The sequence below is a fragment of the Protopterus annectens genome, chromosome 17.part0, assembly GCF_019279795.1.
Source record: "Protopterus annectens isolate FY-2018-M chromosome 17.part0, PAN1.0, whole genome shotgun sequence".
NCBI classification, from domain to species: domain Eukaryota; kingdom Metazoa; phylum Chordata; order Ceratodontiformes; family Protopteridae; genus Protopterus; species Protopterus annectens.
The window spans coordinates 148,912,384-148,928,325 of NC_056751.1; the positions used below are offsets into that span (position 1 = coordinate 148,912,384).

General features: G+C 39.6%; 1 protein-coding gene across 1 annotated transcript in view; it reads right to left on the reverse strand.

Moving 5' to 3' along the window:
• Window positions 1-15,942, reverse strand: part of HSD17B3 (hydroxysteroid 17-beta dehydrogenase 3) — a 636,754-nt gene that overhangs the window by 146,725 nt on the left and 474,087 nt on the right. Inside the window, exon 10 of the mRNA XM_044058972.1 lies at window positions 15,245-15,310. Coding sequence (XP_043914907.1) covers window positions 15,245-15,310 — 66 coding nt within the window. The remainder of the gene's footprint in view (window positions 1-15,244; window positions 15,311-15,942) is intronic.

Here is a 15,942-nt window from a genome sequence, read left to right on the forward strand (position 1 = left end):
ATTGATCTTGGTTGTCTGGGTCATAGTCAGGACAGTCTTCATCTCTCTATTCCATGGAGGACAGTTTATGGCCTGCCTGATTATAGCAACAGACCTGTCTATTATACTCAGCTGTCATAATAAGGAATATCCCTCCCTGCTCTTGAGTGGGCTTTGTATAGTTGTTCTTCCCTCCCTCTGATTGCTGTTGTTTGACTAGAAAATAGGCAGCTTTAATAGAAATTATTGAAAAGGGGTGCAGTGTGAATGGGAAGGATAACCTGTCTTCTGAGTTACTAAGTATCCAGTTACTGGGCAATAACTATGTGATTCAGGCTAACTTTGTTTCAAAGTAAATTAACTTTCTTCACACATTTTGTAAACATGCAACTGATGTGATGTAGAAGCAACAGGGACTAGAGACAATTTGTTCCAGTAAAAATTTACTGAGGTAGATACCTGCATATTGCAATGACAATTCCAGTGCATGTTGACATCTCCTAAAACAATGATATTGTTGCCATCCAGAAAACAAACACATTTGTTTATAGTGTCTATAATCCCTAAACAGGAGCATGGCTGAGGTTGGTATAGTAAACAAATTATCAGTTTAAGAAGCCACGAATATGAAAACTCAGCAAACCAAAATAGGAAAAACGGAGTAAGGCAGGTTAAGAACAAAACCAATGTAAACCAGGAAGCTGTTATTATTGAAATATACCAAATGCCGTTTATTCAAAGTAAGCGCTTTCGGTAGGGAAGCCTTCCCCACCTTCTTCAGACCAATGATATACAAGTCTGATAAAATGCAATGCCTTTAAATAATATGCAAAATGATGACATCACGTTCACACTGTTCCCAATTAACTAATTACTTAAGCTTTAGCTAAAACATATTACCACACCTAATGCTTACAATATTAAAATATTACTGTTATCAATTTTAAAAAAATAATATTATTAAATATTTAACCAATGTTAGAACACAATATTAAAAAACACAATATTAGAAAACACACTACCAAGCATAAAAGCAGCAGCCTAGCAAAAAACCATCTCAATAAATTGAAAAATAAATAGACATGAACTCTATATGTCAATCTATGAGATTTTTTATCATTTGTGCTACTAAATAAATATTAACATCCTATAGCTATATTACTGACCCTATAAATTGAAATGTGTTATAGGATGTGAACACAAACTATTTTTTAAACACAAACAATACACAATATAAAATATGTAAGACTAAGAACACTTCACAAATCCCAACTACTATAGATCATTAAAAAACTTTTAAATGTAATTAGGCCCATAAATAAATATGAATATTTTATGATTCAAATTACTATAATTATCTATCTAAGGCCAGCAATCTAAGAAAACATTTTAAAGACAGTACTTTGTTCAAACCTGGCACAGTATATGAAGCAGTACGAATCTGCCAGTATGCTTCCTGTTGTTCTAAGATGATCTGCCATGGACCCCCCCCCCCACATCTGGTGATAGCTGTTGAACCACTGAAAACAAAAAAGCATGATCCTCATGTACTATGATGTGTTTAGCTAATGCGTTAAATTATCAGTTTAAAATGTCCCTCCATAATGGTTTCTCAAACAAGTCAACAAGTTGCTAAGTCTGATTTCTTGACAAGTAGCCCACATACTGTACATGTCATACTGCCATGGTACATGCCCCTGGAGAGGTGTTTTGTGGTACATGTGGCTACCACTGTGGAACATTTGTGTGCAGTGTACAACCAGTTAAGGGTCAGTTCACTTTGAGTATGGTATTATGTTTAATAGCATAATGGGCTGCACCTTGCTCATGGTACATGTCAATGCAACCTTATGTTGGGGACCTAACAATGATAGAGTGTGTAGCACATGGGTGCAGATGGCTTTGATGTTCCAACATAGCTCATACTATTTTGCTTTTGTGTAATTTTTAATTTCTCCAAGTCTTTTGGGTTTCTAACACCATGATGGGAATGGACCCCATTCCTAAGTCACAGAATAATTAAAGTTCATGAAATTAGTATTGTTTCAGTCTTTGATGTTAGCCAGAAGTGCTGTTCACAGCACCTGCAGTGTGCCCAGTAATGACTCCTCCTGCAATTTGTACAGGGTTACATGTATTAGTAAGTAATATATCTAAGTATGATTGTAAATTCTTTTTTATAAGACCCATTGCTCCTACTACTCTTGGGAGTCTCTGATTATCCTTCTTCCACATTGCTCTTGTTTCTGCTTGAAATCCTGGTATTTTATGACTTTGTGTCTCTCTGTACTTAAGACATTGTAGTCATTGGATGTAGCAATTTCAATGATCAAAGCTACTTTTGTCTTCTTTTCTTGGACTACTATATCTGGTTTTCTCTCATCTGTTTTGTGAACTGTTGGTGATGGGTGAGCCCATGTGATATAAACTTCATCATTTTCTATAATTCTTTGTGGTTCATGTTTCCAGTATTTTTCAGCTTCTTCAGTATTATGTTTGCACAATCCCCAATGCAACAGTCTTGCCACATTATTATGCCTTTCAGTATACAGTCCTTCTGCCATTAGTGTATCACAACCAGCAACAAGATGTGTGATTGTTTCCAATTCTGTTTTACAAAATCTGCATTTGTCTGTTTCTCCCACATGTTCACTGGACTTTGTAAACCAACTTGTACATAGTCCACTATCCTGGGCTGGTTTAAATTCACCTTGCCTTAACCATTCCTGCATTCGATCCTGATCAACAGGAGGTTGTTCCAAGAGTTTCCTATATTTGCAACTATATTCATGCACTTTCCACATTTCTTGCCATCTCATCTGATCCTGCACCTTATATTCTTTCTTTTGTTTTGTTTTTTTTTTTTGGCAAATTCAGTTTATGCCTGATTTTTATCTACTTCTGGTTTGATTTCCATTCCTGCTTGACATCGATATGCTTCTGCTAAACTAATCAGGGAAGTAATCTTAGACTTATTCTCCTCATGTTTCAAAACTATCACTACGTTTGTGTTTTGTGAGGTCAGCAGATATGTATGCAATCCCATGACTACAGATCTATACATATAATCAATTTCAAGGAGGCCCATAATATGTAGTCTTAGTATATACTGATTTTTATAAATCATTTGATGAGCGTGAAGCATCCTTCCTGTTTTCATATCCAACGTATTCAACACATTTTGGGGCCAGTCACTCCAAAACTGTAATTTAGGAAAAGAACAACAAATTGCCTTATAGCTTGCACTTTGCTCCTAGATATCAATGCTGTTTTTAGTGTTAATTTTAATCTTCTGAAATATTCCTTACTAAGCTTTATTCACATTTGTTCATGTTTTATTGTTGATCCTTCATCAGCTTCCAAATATTTATACACTTCCTCTTGCTCAAGTCCTTTTATATCACATTATATCACATTCCTGTCCCAAACTAATGTTTTCTTGGTGCTGCAGCTTTCCAGCTTTAAAGGTTGCTTTTGCACATTTATCAAAACCAAATGACATTCTTATATTATCTGAAAATGTTTTGACCACTTGCAGTTGTGCTTTCATATCCTCATCTAATGAACTATACAGTTTTAAATCATCTATAAAAGAAGATGAAAAGTTCTTACACTTTGTTGTTTTCTGGAACCCAAATTGTAGCTATGACCTAATCTGTTAAGTAGACAGCTTAGTGGGTTAAGGGCAAGACAAAATAGCAGTGGTGATAAAGAGTCACCCTGGAATATCCCCCTTTGAATTTTTATCCCTGGAATAATAATTTGTCCTTTATCATGGCTTAACTGCAAAGTGGATTGCCACTGTTTCATGGTTGCTGTAATGTAATTGATCAGTATAGGGTGTATCTTATACATTTTTATGATCTGTTTTATCCATGAGTGTAAGATACTGTCAAATGCTTTTTTGTAGTCTATCCATGCCATAATTAGATTCTTCCCCTTTTTTCATTTCTCCATTATGCCTTTATTTAACAACAAATGATCCATTGTTCCGTATGACTTTCTTCTGTTACCCTTTTGTTCTATTACCATGATTGCATTTTCTTCTAAATGACTGTAAACTCTGCCGGCATCAGTTCAGTGTATAGTTCATATGTCATCAGAAGGCAAGTTATTGGTCTATAGTTTTTAGGATATCCACTCTTAAGTAGGAGTATTGTTTTTCTTGTTGTTATCCAGGCTGGTGTCCGTTCAGTTTATGCATATAAATAGTTCTTACTCATGGCTAAAATTTCATGTAAAGAAGGTAATACATTTAGCCAGAAGTTAGGTCCTGGATCTGGGCTTGCGGTTTTCCAGTTACGGGCTTTCTTAACTTTGTTTCAATCTCTCTGGCTGTTACTTCATCCCATTTCATATCCTGTACATTTGAACTTCTTATTCTTTCTTTCTTTTACTTCCATCCGTTTAGCATCTTTATTATGTTCCACAGGATCTTCATAGATATTTCTCCAAAATGTATCTATTTCATTCTTTTTAGTGGTGTTTCAATTCCTTTTGCCTTGTTTCCCAATTCTCTACGAAACTTTTTTGGCTGATCAATAAATTGATTATTTTGTACCTTTCCTATAAATTTATTTGCATAACTTCTAAGTTTTTCTGCCTGGGCTTTTATTTTTAGTTTATTATTTGCAATAGTGCACAACAGATCCTGATCTGTTCTGATACTGTGCATTGCTTGCACCATGTCTGTCTAAGTATTTTAGTTGATCTGTTCCCTCTTCTATACTCTTCTTAAAGTGACACTTCTTGTATTAATTGCTTTATAGTTTTCTCTCTTCAGTACTTCCATGATGGCATTTGATTTCTCTCCTTCCTTTCCCTTACTGCCCTGTGTTTTTGTGGTAAGACTTAATCTGTTATTAATTTAGCTGCACAGTAATATATCCTATTTACTTCTCTTATATCGCATGAATCTCTATGAACAGTGCCAATTACTGTATTTATTTTATCAGACTTCTAACTTTTTGGGTTTTATTGACTTTCTGTAGTCTATTTCTTTCATTGATCTTAATATGTATGTCGTTCTCTATTAAATCAAGCAATTCTTCTCTTAGATCATTTTCTTCTAAACTGAGGGCACCATCTTTGTTCTCCATTTCCAGTGGACATTCTAGACAAAGTTGCAGAGCATCTTCCTGTGCCACATTCTCTTCAGTTTCATCCTGTGTCATCCATTGCTCTTTCGTGTGGGAACTCACTGGCCTATCACTCCACAACACTGTGTCAGAGTTGCCACAGTTTCCTTTTCCTTCCCTTGCTGTCCAACTCCAACTGAATGTTTGTACTGGCTTTCTGTATAAGGAACAAAGTGCAAGCTATAAGGCTCCCAAGTATCTTCATATGGCAAATGATCAGATGTTTCATGCTCCACTGGTGTCTCCTTAATTTGGGGGTCCATTGCTCTAGCCTGCTGTGATGTTATCACAGCTAGATTTTCTACACTAAATCCTCCATTTTGCAGGTAATCTATAACCTCAGTTTCTGTTCTTTAACTTCTCCATTACTAATCCTCATTTCTACTTTTCCTCTTTGTTTGCTTATTTTTTTGTATTGTAAAGTTTCCCATGTTTGGATGCCTTTGCCTGTATTTCTCTTGAAATATCTTTGGTGTTGCTCTTTTTGTATGGGTTAGTTTTGCTTTCTCCTTTGCCTAAATATTACACCATATTAAATCTCTTTTTCTTCCCCATGTCTAAATTTCTTCTTCAGATGTCTCCTGCTCCTCCTTTTTCTCCTTACTTTGGGGACATGTTCCATCATGCTGTGACATAACCTGTGTTAGACTTTCTACACTAAATCCTTCACTTTGCAGGTATTCCATAACTTCATCTTCTAGTTTTATAACTTCTGCTTTATTAATCCTTTGTTCTATATTTCCTTTTTGTGATCTTATTTTTTGTACTGTGAAATTTTCCATACCCAGATGCCTTTGCCTGTATTTCTCTTTGAGTATCTTTGGGGCTGCCTTTTTTGTATTGATTAATTTGGTTTTTGCCTTTGCATAAATATTGCACCATATCATATCTCACTTTCTTTCCCATGTCCATATTTCTTTTTATACCTTTCAAAAGTATCTAGATTTTATTTTTTATATTTTCACACTTCCTCAGTCGCTTCTTTTTCCAAACAGTCCAAGGCTTTTTGGTCTATATAATGTTTTTCATAAATGTGTTGTATTAATGAATACAATTTTTTACTTGAAGCTCCTGACAGTTTTTCTTGTGGAAATAGTTTTCTTTCCTCTATGTTCTCTTTTAATCTTTTTGTATATCATCTATCTGGAAATATACTGATGTTTTGGAAAATTTAATGCAGAACTGTATCAACAAAGACTAAAACAGTCCTACCATCCCTATAGTTAACTAATTATACACCTTATATGAAGTTTACAATAAAAAACTTGAACTGCTACATGAACACACATCAATCTACTTAAATGTTCAAAAAACGAGCATGTAAACAAACAGAAAATATATGAAAAATAAATAAAAACAAAACCAAATCATAGCTAAATGCTGCTAACATAAAAAATATGTGTGTATATAGAAACACAATAAAAACAGAAAATATATGTATAAATAAATAATATATTTGGAGTTTTGTCATCATTGGTTCATGCATTTTGTTTCATTGCTTACTGGAAAAATGTTCAAAACAATACATTTAAAATGCACTCTAACAATTGTGCTGTATTATGCAAAGAATAGAATTTAATACAGTCAGGAAGTATCAAAACCCAGCCACTGGGGATGCACAAGCCAGTGCATTTCTTTGTGCCGGTCCCAAGCCCGGATAAATGGGGAGGGTTGCGTCAGGAAGGGCATCCGACCTAAAATTTTGCCAAATCATAGATGCGGACAACAGTACAGATATACATACCGGATCGGTCAAGGCCCGGGTTAACAACGACTGCCACCAGTACTGTTGGCCAATAGGGTGTTGGCAGAAATTGGGCTACTGTTGACCAAAGGAGAAGAAGAGGGGGAAGGCATGCCTGAAGGCAGGTAAAGGCTAGGACTGTGATAGTGAGGGGTGGAACTTTGAATGTTGGCAGTATGACTGGTATAGGGAGAAAGCTAGCTGATATGATGGACCAAAGGAAGGTTAGTATATTGTGTGTGCAAGAGACCAGATGGAAGGGGAGCGAAGCTAGGTGTATCGGTGGTGGGTTCAAATTGTTTTATTATGGTGTGGATGGAAGGAGAAATGGCATAGGGGTTATCCTGAAGGAACAGTATGCTAAGAGTGTTTTGGAGGTGAAAAAGAGTGTCGGATAGCGTGATGTTTATGAAGCTGGAAATTGATGGTGTAATGATGAATGTTGTTAATGCATATGCTCCACATGTTGGGTGTGCAATGGATGAGAAAGAAAAGTTTTGGAGTGAGTTGAATGAAGTGGTGATGACTGTACCCAAGGGTGAGAGACTGGTGATTGGAGCAGATTTCAATGGGCATGTTAGTGAAGGGAACAGAGGGGATGAGGCAGTGATGGACAGGTATGGTGTTAAGCAAAGGAATGCAGAAGGTAAGATGGTAGTGGATTTTGTGAAAAGGATGGACATGGCTGTGGTGAATACGTATTTTAACAAGAGGGAGGAGCATAGGGTGACATACAAGAGTGGCGGAAGATGCACACAGATGGATTATATCTTATGTAGAAGGGCCAGTCTGAAGGAGATTGGAGACTGTAAAGTGATGGCAAGGGAAAGTGTAGTTAGGCAGCATAGGATGGTGGTTTGTAGAATGACATTGGTGATCAAGAAGAGGAGGATGAGTGTGAGGGCAGCACCAAGGATCAAATGGTGGAAACTGAAAAAGGGTAATTGTGAGGTGGAGTTCAGGGAAGAGTTAAGACAGGCACTGGGTGGCAGTGAAGAGTTACCGAATAGCTGGGTAACTACAGCAGAGCTAGTAAGAGAGATGGCTAGAAAGGTGCTTGGTGTGACATCTGCAAAGAGGAAGGAGGACAAGGAGACCTGGTGGTAGAATGAAGAAGTACAGGAGAGTATACAGAGAAAGATGTTGGTGAAGAAGAAGTGGGATTTTCAGAGAGATGAAGAAAGTAAACAAGAGTATAAGGAGATGAGGTGCATGGCAAAGAGAGAGGTGGTGAAGGCTAAGGATAAGGCATATGAAGAGTTGTATGAAAGGTTGGGCACTAAGGAGGGAGAAAAGGACCTGTACCAATTGGCTAGACAGAGTGACCGAACTAGTAAAGATGTGCAGCAGGTAAAGGTGATAAAGGATAACGAGGGAAACATACTCACAAGTGAGGAGAGTGTGTTGAGCAAATGGAAAGAGTACTTTGAGGGGCTGATGAATGAAGAGAATGAGAGGAAAAGAAGGTTGGATGATGTGCGGATAGTGAATCATGAAGTGCATTGGATTAGCAAGGAGGAAGTAAGGATAGCTATGAAGAGGATGAAGAATGGAAAGGCTGTTGGTCCAGATGACATACCTGTGGAAGCATGGAGGTGTTTAAGTGAAATGGCAGTGCAGTTTTTAACTAGATAGTTTAATGAAATCTTGGAAATTGAGAGGATGCCTGAGGAATGGAGAAAAGGTGTTTTGTTACCAATTTTTAAGAATAAGGGTGATGTGCAGAGCTGTAGTAACTACAGAGGGATTAAACTGATCAGTCACAGCATGAAGTTATGGGAAAGAGTAGTGGAAGCTAGGTTAAGAAGGGAGGTGATGATTAGTGATCAGCAGTATGGTTTCATGCCAGGAAAGAGCACTACAGATGCGATGTTTGCTCTGAGAGTGTTGATGGAGAAGTACAGAGAATGTCAGAAGGAGTTGCATTGTGTCTTTGTGGACTTAGAGAAAGCATATGACAGGGTGCCTAGAGAGGGGTTGTGGTATTGTATGAGGAAGTCGAGAGTGTCAGAGAAGTATGTAAGAGTGGTACAAGATATGTACGAGGGTAGTGTGACAGCGGTGAGGTCTGCGGTGGGAGTGATGGATGCATTTAAGGTGGAGGTGGGATTACATCAAGGATCAGCTCTGAGCCCTTTCTTATTTGCAATGGTGATGGACAGGTTGACAGATGAGATCAGACAGGAGCCCCCATGGACTATGATGTTTGCAGATGACATTGTGATCTGTAGTGAGAGTAGGGAACAGGTGTAGGAGACCCTGGAGAGGTGGAGATATGCTCTAGAGAGAAGAGGAATGAAGGTCAGTAGGACTAAGACAGAATATGTGTGTGTGAATGAGAGGGAGGACAGAGGAATGGTGAGGATGCAGGGAGTAGAGGTGGCAAAGGTGGATAAGTTTAAATACTTGGGATCAACAGTTCAGAGTAATGGTGAGTGTGGAAGAGATGCAACCATATAGCCAAACTGGTGGCTAAGCTCTCTCAACTCAGTACTGGTGTAACCAGTCAGGAGGAGAAGGAAACCACACTCACTACAATTCCAGTCTCACATAGACCTACCACGACAGCAAACCAAACACATAACTCACAAAAACATACTCGGAGGCTCTAAATAAAAATCTGCCTAAGCAACAGAGACCTCCAAAGCAGACACCCAAGCAAACACTACCCCAAAACAAAACACGTGCAACACATAGCTCACAAAGCCAGTGTGCCGAACAGTCACAGCCCTTAAGGCTAAACAACACACCTGATAAACTTGTAATAGGTGACTCTATTGTAGGGCACACTGATGTCCCGCTCACCAGGCTGAACAAGGAGAAGGTCACGGTGAGCTGCCTGTCAGGCACTAGGATCTGCCACATAACACAAGCACTCAGGTCATTCCAAGTCAAGTACAAATATGACTCAGTCATTGTCCATGCTGGTGTGAATGACTTGAGATGTACCTCCCTGGACTACATGAAAAGAGACATAGAGGAGCTCTCTGAGCATGCAGCCCAGGCTGGTATGACCCTGACCTTGAGTAGCATCTTACCCTCACCAAGAATGATGCCACAATATGAAGACAAGATGATCAATTTCAACAATTGGCTTAAGTATTGGTGTCATTCAAAGGGGATCCAATGCCTGTCAGCCTAGGATGACATGCTCGACAAGCCACGATGCTTCACTAGGGACAGCTTGCACCTGTCACCCCTGGGCTTTCGGATATTGGCAAAGGCTCTTGCCACCCCCATAGTGTCTTTTTTAGGCAAGGCCCAAAAGACAAACCCACCTCCATAGGTATCACAAGGGATAAGAAACTAAGAGTAATGCTACTCAATGCCAGAATTCTAAATCTCAAGATGCACGCACTCAAAACTCTCCTTAGCATGGAGAACATCGATATCTGTGCAGTAACAGAAACCTGGTTCAAGGCTCCGGAGAGCACCCCAGCACTACCAGGTTACACCTCATATCATGTTTTTCGGCCCCAAAACTTGGACCGAACCACAAAACGAGGGGGAGTATCAATATTCGTCAAAGATACCCACACCTCCAGGTTGGTGGCACAGCACGAAGCATCAGAGACTATCCATGTGCAACTAACAGTGGGTAAAACTGCTTTCCAGTTTATAGCCTGCTACAGACCACCGTCCCAAACCCAGGAACCCCACTCGGCCTTCCTGAGAACACTGGAAAATATGAAGGTCTCTCCAAACACCATTATATTGGGCGACTTCAACTACCCAAACATAGACTGGGAGCATTACTCTAGCTCCAACACCCTAGCCCAAAGGTTCCTAGAATTTATAAACTCAAATGCTATGGAACAACTTGTTACCACTCCCACAAGAGGGGAAAACATACTGGACCTGATCATCACCAACATGGGGACTCTATACTCCAGACCAGAAGTGTATCCCTCACTGGTAAGATCAGACCATAAACTAATCTCACTAGATATTCACATCCTGACCCCAGCCCCTGCCCAGAAAACCACAGTGAAAAACTTCTCTAAAGCAAATTTCACACTCCTCAAAACTGAGGTGGAATCCTTCAAAGCCCCCGGGCCTGTGCAAAATACGGCCCAGACCGCAGAATCCTTTATAAACGCATTCTATGAACACCTACAGGAATGCATGGATCATGCAATCCCAAACAAAACCAAGGCCCAATCCTCCAAAGGCAGGCTTCCTGTCTGGTGGACCCCAGCCATAAACAAACTATACAATAGAAGGAGGAAGCTACTACATGATAGAGCAAAATCCCAAAAAGGGAAGGCATCTCTGATCAGTATTAGCAAAAAACTACGGGCACTCATAAAATCATCTAAGGCCAGCTTCGAGAGAAAAACTGCACAGGACACTAAGGATAATCACAAGGCTTTCTTTAGTTATGTTAGGAACCTGGGTGGGAATTCCCAGATATGCTCAGAATTAGTCCAAAATGACAAAAAATACACCAAACCCACAGACATTGCCAACATCCTAGCTGACAGGTTCAGCACAAACGTCTCCCCCCTTCCCCACCAAAAGGGCAAATATCTATCCCAGCAGAGTGCTGCCCCCCTGACATCGCAGATGCTCAGGTAAGAGCCGCCCACTCCAAAGCAAACAACACAGCATCAATGGGACCAGACGGTGTCCCGGGCTGCGTCCTAAATGAACTCCAAGAAAAACTAAACCCAAACATAAAACTACTGTTCAATCTCAGCCTTACTACTGGATATGTACCCAAAGAGTGGCGTACAGCAACAGTGGTCCCTCTCCACAAAGGTGGTGCCTCAACGGATCCTGGAAACTATCGCCCCATAAGCCTGACTAGCTTGGTCTGCAAAGCTATAGAAAGGATCATCATGGACCTCATAAATAAAGATATTGGGGACCTACAGACACTGGATCCTACCCAGTTCAGCTTTGTTAAGGGCAGATCCTGCCTCTTAAACCTGGTCGATTTCTTTGAAACAGTCACCAAGGCCATTGACGAGGGGAAGGTGGTCCACACAGCCTACCTGGACCTCGCAAAAGCCTTCGATACAATACCCCATTTGGGCATTATAGATAAGCTCACCAGCTTAAATATAAACCCCTATGTCACTAGATGGGTTGCAAACTGGCTCAAGGACAGAACCCACATGGTTAGAATTGCTGGAGCCATGTCAGACTCCAAACCAGTTACAAGTGGCATCCCACAAGGCTAAGTCCTGGGAACTCTCTTGTTCGGTATATATTTCTCAGAGGTACAGGCCAACACGGGAGGACTGTGGCTGACCAAGTTCGCAGATGACTGCAAACTGGGCGCCATAATCGACTCTCCAGCTGACACAAGCATCCTACAAAAGGGCCTCATAGAAACACACAACTGGTGCCAGAGCCATGGCCTCAAGCTAAACACCAAAAAGTGTATAGTCATCCCCTTCAGCAAAAACAACGTGCCCACAAATTACCACATAGATGGTAATCCATTAAGTACAGAAGAAGTAATTAGGGACCTGGGGACCCAAGTTGATAGCAATCTCTCATTCGACAACCACGTGGCCAAAGTGGTTAGAAAAACATTTTATATAGCCCACCTAATCATGAAGGGATTCACATCTAGATCAGGGGAGGTCATCGTGCCTCTTTACTCATCCCTCATCAGGCCCATAATTGAGTACAATGCCATTTTTGGGATGTACCTTACCAGACACCTGCAGCAACTGGAAAGACTGCAGCAAGTGGAAAGACCCCAAAAGTACCTCATCAAGAGGATCAAAGGGCTCAAACAGATGCCATATGCTGCCCAGTTAAAGAAACTCCAGCTCTACTCAGTGGCATACCGCCTGCTCAGAGGCGATCTGTGCCTGACGTATAAAGCCATGTCCAACCCGGAATTAATGGACATGCTGCACCTCAGAAAATCCAAATCCCATCAAGCTACACGCTCGAGAGACTTGAACCTCAGCACTGAAATAAATAGGACATGCTGGAGGGACATATTCATAACCCAGAGGCTCCCTTTACTCTAGAATAAAATCCCAGTCCAGGTTAGGCAGAGTCCCTCATTGACTCTCTTCAAGAGGAATCTTGATGAGTGGATGGGAGATCGTAGATTTACTCCAGGTATCACTTCTGTGTCACTGTTAGACAGAGGCACAGTATACTAACCTTGAAAAAGAACATAGCAAAATTCATTTAAAATGGGTGGCGAAAGCCAAACACACTCTGGCTAGGCTTGTAAATGCCCTAGGGCAGATAGCCTAGTATGAACCTATGAACCTATGGAAAAGAGGTGAAGAAGAGAGAACAGGCAGGATGGAGTGGGTGGAGAAGAGTTTCAGGAGTGATTTGTGACAGACGAGTACCAGTAAGAGTGAAAGGGAAGGTCTACAAGAGGGTAGTGAGACCAGCTATGTTATATGGGTTGGAGACAGTGGCATTGACAAAAAGGTATGAATCAAAGCTTGACATAGCAGAGCTAAAGATGTTAAGATTTGCACTGGGTGTGACGAGGATGGACAGGATTAGGAATAAGTATATTAGAGGGTCAGCCCAGGTTGGAAGGTTTGGAGACAAAGCCAGAGAGGCAAGATTATGTTGGTTTGGACATGTGCTGAGGAGGGATGCTGAGTATATTGGGAAAAAGATGCTAAGGATGAAGCTACCAGGTAACAGGAAAAGTGGAAGGCCTAAGATAAGGTTTATGGATGTGGTGACAGAGAACATGCAGGTGGTTGGTGTGACAGAGCAAGATGCAGAGGACAGGAAGAAATGGAAACAGTTGATCCGCTGTGGCAGCCCCCTAACGGGAGCAGCCAAAAGAAGAAGAAGAAGGAAGATATATCAAAGGGCACATATATGTTTGGTGTGCAAGGGGCCTATGATTTGAAAACAGCCCAAAGGTAATCTTTATTCATCACTGTCCAGATGCATTTTCTTTGAATGTGAGTTTCAATGGTGTTTCAATGGCAGAGAAGTTTTAATGCTAAGTCTGTTTTCATTGTGAGACTGTATTGCTTTGTTTAACAGATGTCTATTAGTGTTTGTGCTATAAAATGTAAAATAAAAATTTTAAATAAAATCCAAATAATCATTGTAGATGTAAAGCAGTATGCACATTGCAGTGTTTAAGGTAACTAGGGTAAAATAGCCAAGTAATAGGACATTGGAATGACTGCAGGGGCAAGGGCTGTGTATGGGGGGCCTCATTTGACCATGATTTTGTGATGGGGAAGGATGGCAAACTCAAAGACAGCACTGGGCAGCACAAACTCCAGCTATGCCACTGCCCCCTCCTTATATCACTGGATAGTTTATGATGCAGTTTATACTCCAATAGTTTGTCCTTTTTGTGTCCTACATCTCTGACATCCTGTGATGCCTGCATCACCTGTATGAGCATGATTCATTACAAATTGATAATCACCTTTCTTATACTTCTAACATACCTTGTTTTCCATTGTTACTGTATTGTTTATTAATCAGTTTGACAACTGTATATTTTTATGCCATAATAGATTCATATTTCTGTAATCCTTTTAATCCTTTGCTAATTAGAAATTCACAGTAAGACACTGTCCAGTTCGATTCTCAGCTAGAGCGTCTTCTGCGTGGAGACATGAGTGAATGGGCATACCTTCGTTGAAGGTTGTGCATCAGGTCTGGTAACTCGGCATGTAAAAATCAACTACCAATCATTAGCGGACCGGAGTTCCGCTGTGGCAACCCCTAACTGGTAAAAGCCGAAAGACACAACATAGCTAGTATTATAGACTCTCTTTTTTATCTTCTCTATATGGATAGGCAGTATCTTTACAGTAATATATTAGACTAATTACATTTGCTACCAGCTTGCTTTTATTTTGGTTATTTTATTAAAGTTTTCTCTTCAAGCCTCCACTGAAAATGCAGTCATCCCAGTAGGAATGTGTGAGTTAAAATCAATGAATAGTTTCACAACATGGAATGCTATCCACTTATATAGCTATTCTACCTGTTCCCTTTCTTCAATCATACTTCTACCCGGTTACTTATTTTCATGAATACTGAACAATTTAAAAAGCGTACCATTTCTACAGTATTTAAGCAGACGTGCTTTTGTCTCCTACATTTCCCCTATGGCACACCCTATTATGTAACTATAATGCACTGGCTGTTTTACATTCCTGTTTAATTTTCATTGTTTTTTAACTATGACAGTAGCATTAGGCAGTTTTGCAGTTTCCTTTTATTAAGAGTTTACTGTATTTCCACCAAGTGTTTCAATTGTATACAAAAGTGGCATATGATATGATTTCTTAAATAGTACCCTCAAAACTCCTCTGCTATTCCCAATGAATTTGTGTGGTTATTATTGCACAGCTCAATGCACAAATGACAAAGCTAGTTAATTGATTTGCAGGATAATCATTGCTTTTACCTGTATGATGATTCCTTTGGATTCATATTCTGCATGTAGTCCTCTTGAAAAGTTTAGCATGAATGACTGACAATACAAAAGACATGAATTAATGACCAATCCCTTGATTCTTCATATACTGTATGATACATCATCGTATACTGTATGATACATCATCATATACTGTATGATACATCATTGCTCTGCACAGAACAGCAAAGAAATCACATTGTGAAGGTGTAACAGTATGCTTCTTTTATAATGCTCCAGTAAATGCAAAGCAGTTTATCTTAAATAGTGTAATACTGCCGGTATTTACCACTGAGCTGACACAGAATTTTTGTTTTTTGTTTACTTAAATGCATAGGAGTAGCTAAAGATGCGGTAAGTAACAAAAGCTACAGCATCATGGAATTTCCTCAGCTTCAATTTCTATATTTTTGTTGCTACAGATAGTTAATGTAAATGGGTAATCACACTTTATCATCAGGGTTATGGGACATTAAGAACTGTTTCAATAGAAAAAACACATTGGGGGGGGGAGGCATGGCCAGGATGCTGAAGAGATAGGAGCAGAGTTCTTTAGCTCTCCAGTTCTTGACATATTTCTGACAGGAAATTTAATTTCTAAGTTATCATTTTTTAGTTGTTCTTTTAAAAGTAAAAAAAAAAAAACGATTTCCTTCGATAACAAATAAAATTATATATATATATATATA